The sequence below is a fragment of the Pelecanus crispus genome, assembly GCF_030463565.1.
Source record: "Pelecanus crispus isolate bPelCri1 chromosome Z unlocalized genomic scaffold, bPelCri1.pri SUPER_Z_unloc_1, whole genome shotgun sequence".
NCBI classification, from domain to species: domain Eukaryota; kingdom Metazoa; phylum Chordata; class Aves; order Pelecaniformes; family Pelecanidae; genus Pelecanus; species Pelecanus crispus.
In genome coordinates this window covers 57,509-64,547 of record NW_027461240.1, presented here as the reverse complement: position 1 = coordinate 64,547, position 7,039 = coordinate 57,509, and the positions used below count along the sequence as shown (strand labels likewise).

Below are 7,039 nucleotides of genomic sequence, written 5' to 3'. Positions count from 1 at the left end.
GTGTGCAAGGGGTGTGCCGCGGGGGTGTGAGTGTGCAAGGGGTGTGCGTGTGCCGCGGGGGGTGTGAGTGTGCAAGGGGTGTGTGTGTGCCGCGGGGGGTGTGAGTGTGCAAGGGGTGTGTGTGTGCCGCGGGGGGTGTGAGTGTGCAATGGGGGGGTGCGGCTGGTGTGTGAGCACACACGGGTGTGGGGGCACAGGCTGTGAGAGTGCAACGGGGGGGCAATGGGGGGTGCCTGGGGGTGCAATGGGGGGGCAATGGGGTGCAATGGGGGGGCAATGGGGGTGCTGGGGGGGGCAATGGGGGGGCAATGGGGGGGCAATGGGGGGTGCCTGGGGGGGCAATGGGGGGTCAATGGGGTGCAATGGGGGGGCAATGGGGGGGCAATGGGGGGGTGCCTGGGGGGGCAATGGGGGTGCAATGGGGGGGCAATGGGGGTGCAATGGGGGGCAATGGGGGGGCAATGGGGGGGCAATGGGGGGTGCAATGGGGGGGCAATGGGGGGGCAATGGGGGTGCTGGGGGGGGCAATGGGGGGGCAATGGGGGGGCAATGGGGGGCAATGGGGGGGCAATGGGGGGTGCCTGGGGGTGCAATGGGGGGCAATGGGGGGCAATGGGGGGTGCCTGGGGGGGCAATGGGGGGGCAATGGGGGGGGCAATGGGGGGTGCAATGGGGGGGCAATGGGGGGGGCAATGGGGGGTGCAATGGGGGGGCAATGGGGGTGCCTGGGGGTGCAATGGGGGGCAATGGGGGGGGCAATGGGGGGGGCAATGGGGGGTGCAATGGGGGGGCAATGGGGGGTGCCTGGGGGTGCAATGGGGGGGCAATGGGGGGTGCAATGGGGGGCAATGGGGGGGCAATGGGGGGGCAATGGGGGGTGCAATGGGGGGGGCAATGGGGGTGCCTGGGGGTGCAATGGGGGGCAATGGGGGGGCAATGGGGGGGGCAATGGGGGGTGCAATGGGGGGGCAATGGGGGTGCCTGGGGGTGCAATGGGGGGCAATGGGGGGGCAATGGGGGGGCAATGGGGGGTGCAATGGGGGGGCAATGGGGGTGCCTGGGGCCGCCCCCCGCCCCAACGCGCCCCCCGCAGGCGGGGGCCCCCCCCCGGCGCTGCCCCCCGTCAGCCCCATGGAGGAGTGGGCGCTGCCCGAGCCCCCCCGCCCCGACCCGGCGCTGCTGCGCGCCCACCTGGAGCGGCTGGTGGAGGTGGGGCGGGGGGGCAAGGTGGGGGGGGCCTCAGGGCTTTGGGGGTCCCGGGGGGGTTCGGGGGGGCTGGGGGTGCCCGGGGGGGGTCAGGGGGGTTCGGGGGGGGTGGGGGTGCCCGGGGGTCCCTGGGGGGTCGAGAGGGGCTGAGGGTCCCTGGGGGTACCCCGGGGGGTTCGGGGGGGGGTCAGGGGGCTGGGGGTCCCTGGGGGTACCCCGGGGGGTTCGGGGGGGTCAGGGGCTGGGGGTCCCTGGGGGTACCCCGGGGGGTTCGGGGGGGTCAGGGGGCTGGGGGTCCCTGGGGGTACCCCGGGGGGTTCGGGGGGGGTCAGGGGGGGCTGGGGGTCCCTGGGGGTACCCCGGGGGGTTCGGGGGGGTCAGGGGGCTGGGGGGTCCCGGAGGTCCCTGGGGGTCGGGAGGGCTGAGGGTCCCTGGGGGTGCCCGGGGGGGTCGGGGGGGTCAGGGTCCCGGGAGTCCCTGGGGGTCAGGGGGGCTGGGGGTCCCTGGGGGTGCCCGGGGGGGTCGGGGGGGGTCAGGGGGCTGGGGGTCCCTGGGGGTACCCCGGGGGGGTTCGGGGGGGGTCAGGGGGCTGGGGGTCCCTGGGGGTGCCCGGGGGGTTCGGGGGGGGTCAGGGGGCTGGGGGTCCCGGGGGTCCCTGGGGGTCGGGGGGGCTGGGGGTCCCTGGGGGTGCCCGGGGGGGCTCGGGGGGGGTCAGGGGGCTGGGGGTCCCGGGGGTCCCTGGGGGTCAGGGGGGCTGGGGGGTCCCTGGGGGTGCCCGGGGGGGTCGGGGGGGGGTCAGGGGGCTGGGGGTCCCTGGGGGTACCCCGGGGGGGTTCGGGGGGGGTCAGGGGCTGGGGGTCCCTGGGGGTGCCCGGGGGGGTCGGGGGGGTCAGGGTCCCGGGGGTCCCGGGGGTGGGGGCGGGCCCGGCCGGTGACGCCGGGGGGGCGCAGTCCATTTTCCGCAACTTCGACGTGGACGGGGACGGGCGGATCTCGCGGGAGGAGTTCGGGATCCTGCGGGAGAGCTTCCCGCACCTCCAGCTCTTCGGGGACCTGGACACCGACCGGTGCGGGCAGCCGCCCCGCACCCACCGCACCCCCAGGGGCCCCCGGGACCCCCGGGACCCCCAGGGACCCCCGGGACCCCCCAGGGACCCCAGGGACCGCCCCGGGACCCCCAGAGACCCCCCGGGACCCCCCAGGGACCCCCAGGGATCCCCCAGAGACCGCCCCGGGACCCCCGGGACCCCCGGGACCCCCCAGGGATCCCCGACACCCCCAAGGACCCCCGGGACCCCCAGGGACCCCCAGGAATCCCCAGGGATCCCCCAGAGACCGCCCCGGGACCCCCGGGACCCCCGGGACCCCCAGGAATCCCCAGGGATCCCCCAGAGACCGCCCCGGGACCCCCGGGACCCCCGGGGACCCCCCAGGGATCCCCGACACCCCCAAGGACCCCCGGGACCCCCAGGGACCCCCAGGAATCCCCAGGGATCCCCCAGAGACCGCCCCGGGACCCCCGGGACCCCCGGGACCCCCAGGGATCCCCAGGGATCCCCGACACCCCCAAGGACCCCCGGGACCCCCAGGGACCCCAGGAATCCCCAGGGATCCCCCAGAGACCGCCCCGGGACCCCGGGACCCCCGGGACCCCCCAGGGATCCCCAGGGATCCCCGACACCCCCAAGGACCCCCCGGGACCCCCAGGGACCCCCAGGAATCCCCCAGAGGACCGCCCCGGGACCCCCGGGACCCCCGGGACCCCCCAGGGATCCCCAGGGATCCCCGACACCCCCAAGGACCCCCGGGACCCCCAGGGACCCCCAGGAATCCCCCAGAGACCGCCCCGGGACCCCCGGGACCCCCCCAGGGATCCCCAGGGATCCCCGACACCCCCAAGGACCCCCGGGACCCCCAGGGACCCCCAGGAATCCCCAGGGATCCCCCAGAGACCGCCCCGGGACCCCCGGGGACCCCCCAGGGATCCCCAGGGATCCCCGACACCCCCAAGGACCCCCGGGACCCCCAGGGACCCCCAGGAATCCCCGTCACCCCCAGGGATCCCCGGACACCCCCAGGGACCCCCGGGACACTCCCCGGGACCCCCAGGGACCCCCAACACTCCCAGGGACCCCCGGGACCCCCCAGGGTCCTCCCGGGACACCCAACACCCCCCGGGACCCCCAGAGATCCCCCGGGACCCCCCCAGGACCGCCAACACCTCCAGGACCCCCCCCCAGGGACCCCCCCAGGAACCCCCCGGGGACCCCCAACACCCCCGGGACCCCCCCAGGAACCCCCGCGGGACGCCCAACACACCCCGGGACCCCCACCATCACCCCGTGCCCCCCTGCCCCCATCACCCCCAGGACCCCCATCACCCCCCACCCCCCGGGACCCCCATAACCCCCGCGCCCCCTGCCCCCAGGGACGGCACCCTCAGCCGGGGGGAGGTGCTCTCCTGCTTCCTGCGCTGCAGCGGGGGGCCCCCCCCGCCCCCCCCGGGGCCCCCCCACCACTTCGAGGAGAGCAGCCCCCTGCGCCCCGCGGCCTGCCGCCACTGCCGCCGCCTGGTCAGCGCCCGGGACCCCCCCCGGGACCCCCCTGTGCCCCCCATGTACCCCCCCGTACCCCCTGTGCCCCCCCGGGGACCCCCCCGTACCCCCTGTGCCCCCTGCGCCCCGCGCCTGCCGCCACTGCCGCCGCCTGGTCAGCGCCCGGGACCCCCCCGGGACCCCCCTGTGCCCCCCATGTACCCCCCCGTACCCCCTGTGCCCCCCCGGTGACCCCCCCCCGTACCCCCTGTGCCCCCCCGGGACCCCCCCGTACCCCCTGTGCCCCCCTGTGCCCCGCGGCCTGCCGCCACTGCCGCCGCCTGGTCAGCGCCCGGGACCCCCCCCGGGACCCCGGAACCTCCATGTACCCCCCGGGACCCCCCCTGTGCCCCCCGGGACCCCCGGGACCCCTCTGTGCCCCCCCGTGCCCCCTGGGACCCCCGGGGACCCCCATGTACCCCCCCATGTACCCCCCCGGGACCCCCCTGTGCCCCCCCATGTACCCCCCCATGTACCCCCCGGGACCCCCCTGTGCCCCCCATGCCCCCCGTGCCCCCCCTGTGCCCCCCGGGACCCCCATGTACCCCCCCATGTACCCCCCCATGTACCCCCCCATGTACCCCCCGGGACCCCCCTGTGCCCCCCGTGCCCCCTGGGACCCCCGTGCCCTCCCTGTGCCCCCCCGTGCCCCCCCTGTGCCCCCCGGGACCCCCATGTACCTACCCCCTGTGCCCCCCCTGTGGTCCCCATGCCCCCCACGTGTGCCCCCCCCAGCCCTCGCGCCCCACCCACCCCTCGCACGCCCCTCGTGCCCCCCACCCCCGTGTGCCCCCACCCCCCTCCCTCAGCCCCCGCACGCCCCCCGTGCCCCTCCTGCCCCCCGTGCCCCTCGCACAGCCCTCGCACGGCCCTCGCACGCCCCTCGTGCCCCTCGCACACCCGCGTGCCCCTTGTGCCCCCTCCGCCCCTCGCACACCCCGCACACCCTCATGCCCCGCACACCCCTCACGCCCCTCGCACGCCCCTTGCACGCCCGTCACATGCCTTGCACGGCCCTTGCACGGCCCACACCCCCCTCGCCCTGCACAGCCCTTGTGCCGCTCGCACGCCCCTCGCACACCCCTTGCACCCCTCACACACCACACTGCTTGCACACCCCTTGCACACCCCCTTGCACACCCCTCACGTGCCCCCACACGCCCTCGCACCCTCCTTGCACGCCTCACACACCCCTTGTGTACTCTTCATGCCCTTGCACGTCCCTTGTGTGCCCCTTGCACGCCCCTCGCGTGCCCCTTATGCCCTTCACACCCCTTGCACACCTCTTGCACACCCCTCGTGTGCCCTCACACCCCCCTCGCACACACCTCACACCCTCGCACACCCCTCATGTGCCCCTCACACGCCCCTCGTGTGCCCCTCATGCCCTTGCACACCCCTCGCACCCTTGCACGCCCCTTGTGTGCCCCTCATGCCCTTGCACACCCCTTGCACATGCCTCACACCCTTGCATGCCCCTCGTGCCCGTCACACCCTCGCACGCCTCACACATGCCCTCGCACGCCCCTCGCACACCCCTCATGCCCTTGCACGCCCCTCGCACACCCCTTGCACACCCCTCATGCCCTCGCACGCCCCTCGCACACCCCTCGCACACCCCTCGCACACCCCTCACCCTCACACGCTCCTCGCACGCCCCTGGCTCCCGCCGCCGGGCCCCCGTGCCAGGCGTGCATCGCACGAGGGCTTTGCACGGGGCCTCGCACGCCGGGTGGGGGGCGCGGGGGGAGCCCCGGGCCGGGGCCGCCCCCTCACCCCCCCTCCCCCCCAGATTTTGGGCCTCCCCAGGCAGGGGCTGAAGTGCCGCGGTGAGCGGGGGAGGGGCGGGGGGGGCGGGGGGGGGTTGGGGGTGCCAGGGGGTCATGGGGGGTCATGGGGGTGCCGGGGGGGGTATGGGGGGGTGAGGGGGGGTCATGGGTGCCATGGGGGGCTATGGGGGGGTGAGGGGCGGTGATGGGGGCCATGGGGGGGGTCATGGAGGGGCTGGGGGGGTGAGGGGGGGGCCATGGGTGCCATGGGGGCATTATGGGGGTTTATGGGTGCCATGGGGGGCTATGGGGGGGTCATGAGAGGGTCCGTGGGTGCCACGGGTGCCATGGGGGGCTATGGGGGGTCATGGGTGCCATGGGGGGGTCATGGTGCCATGGGGGGCTATGGGTGCCATGGGGGGCTATGGGGGTCATGGTGCCGTGGGGGGCTATGGGGGGCTATGGGTGCCATGGGGGTCACGGTGCCGTGGGGGGCTATGGGGGGCTATGGGTGCCATGGGGGGCTATGGGGGGGCTATGGGGGTGCTATGGGTGCCATGGGGGTCACAGTGCCGTGGGGGGCTATGGGTGCCATGGGGGGCTATGGGGGGCTATGGGGGTGCTATGGGTGCCATGGGGGTCACGGTGCTGTGGGGGGCTATGGGGGGCTATGGGGGGGCTATGGGTGCCATGGGGGGCTATGGGGGGCTATGGGGGGTGCTATGGGTGCCATGGGGGTCACGGTGCCGTGGGGGGCTATGGGGGGGCTATGGGTGCCATGGGGGGCTATGGGTGCCATGGGGGTCACAGTGCCGTGGGGGGCTATGGGGGCTATGGGGGGCTATGGGTGCCATGGGGGGCTATGGGGGGGCTATGGGTGCCATGGGGGTCACGGTGCCATGGGGGGCTATGGGGGGCTATGGGGGGCTATGGGGGTGCTATGGGTGCCATGGGGGTCACGGTGCCGTGGGGGGCTATGGGGGGCTATGGGGGGGCTATGGGTGCCATGGGGGGCTATGGGGGCTATGGGTGCCATGGGGGTCACGGTGCCGTGGGGGGCTATGGGGGGCTATGGGGGGGCTATGGGTGCCATGGGGGGCTATGGGGGGCTATGGGTGCCATGGGGGTCACGGTGCCGTTGGGGGCCCCCCAGGCTGCGGCCTGCGCTGCCATGCCCAGTGCCGGGAGCTCCTGCGCCTCGAGTGCCGCCGCCGGGCCCAGAGCGTCGCCGAGCCCCCCCCGGCCCCCCCGGGACCCCCGCCCCGCTCCTTCAGCTTCTCCCTGCCCCGGTCCCGCCGCGCCTCCCTGCCCCCCCCAGGTGGGACCCCCGCGCCCCCCCGCGCCCCCAGGGACCCCCCCGGCACCCGGGGGGACCCCGGCGCCCGGGGCCCTAACGCCCCCCCGCCCCCCCCAGAGCCCCCCAAGGAGCTGCAGGAGGTGGAGGATGGCGTCTTCGACATCCACCTCTAG

General features: G+C 76.1%; 1 protein-coding gene across 1 annotated transcript; it reads left to right on the top strand.

Moving 5' to 3' along the window:
• The first annotated feature begins 1,131 nt into the window (after positions 1-1,131).
• On the top strand, positions 1,132-7,039 carry LOC142596817 (RAS guanyl-releasing protein 2-like). The gene is made up of 6 exons (XM_075727310.1): positions 1,132-1,209; positions 2,158-2,273; positions 3,635-3,779; positions 5,593-5,629; positions 6,723-6,887; positions 6,984-7,039. The coding sequence occupies exons 1-6, from the start codon at positions 1,132-1,134 to the stop codon at positions 7,037-7,039; spliced, it is 597 nt and encodes a 198-aa protein (XP_075583425.1).

What these genes read in the sequence shown, in the direction of transcription:
- LOC142596817 (XM_075727310.1), top strand. Translation starts at nt 1,132, where the DNA reads ATGGAGGAGTGGGCGCTGCCCGAGCCCCCCCGCCCCGACCCGGCGCTG. An exon ending in ACCTGGAGCGGCTGGTGGAG is followed by an intron (nt 1,210 to 2,157) that starts GTGGGGCGGGGG and finishes GGGGGGGCGCAG; the next exon opens with TCCATTTTCCGCAACTTCGA. An exon ending in GGGGACCTGGACACCGACCG is followed by an intron (nt 2,274 to 3,634) that starts GTGCGGGCAGCC and finishes CCCTGCCCCCAG; the next exon opens with GGACGGCACCCTCAGCCGGG.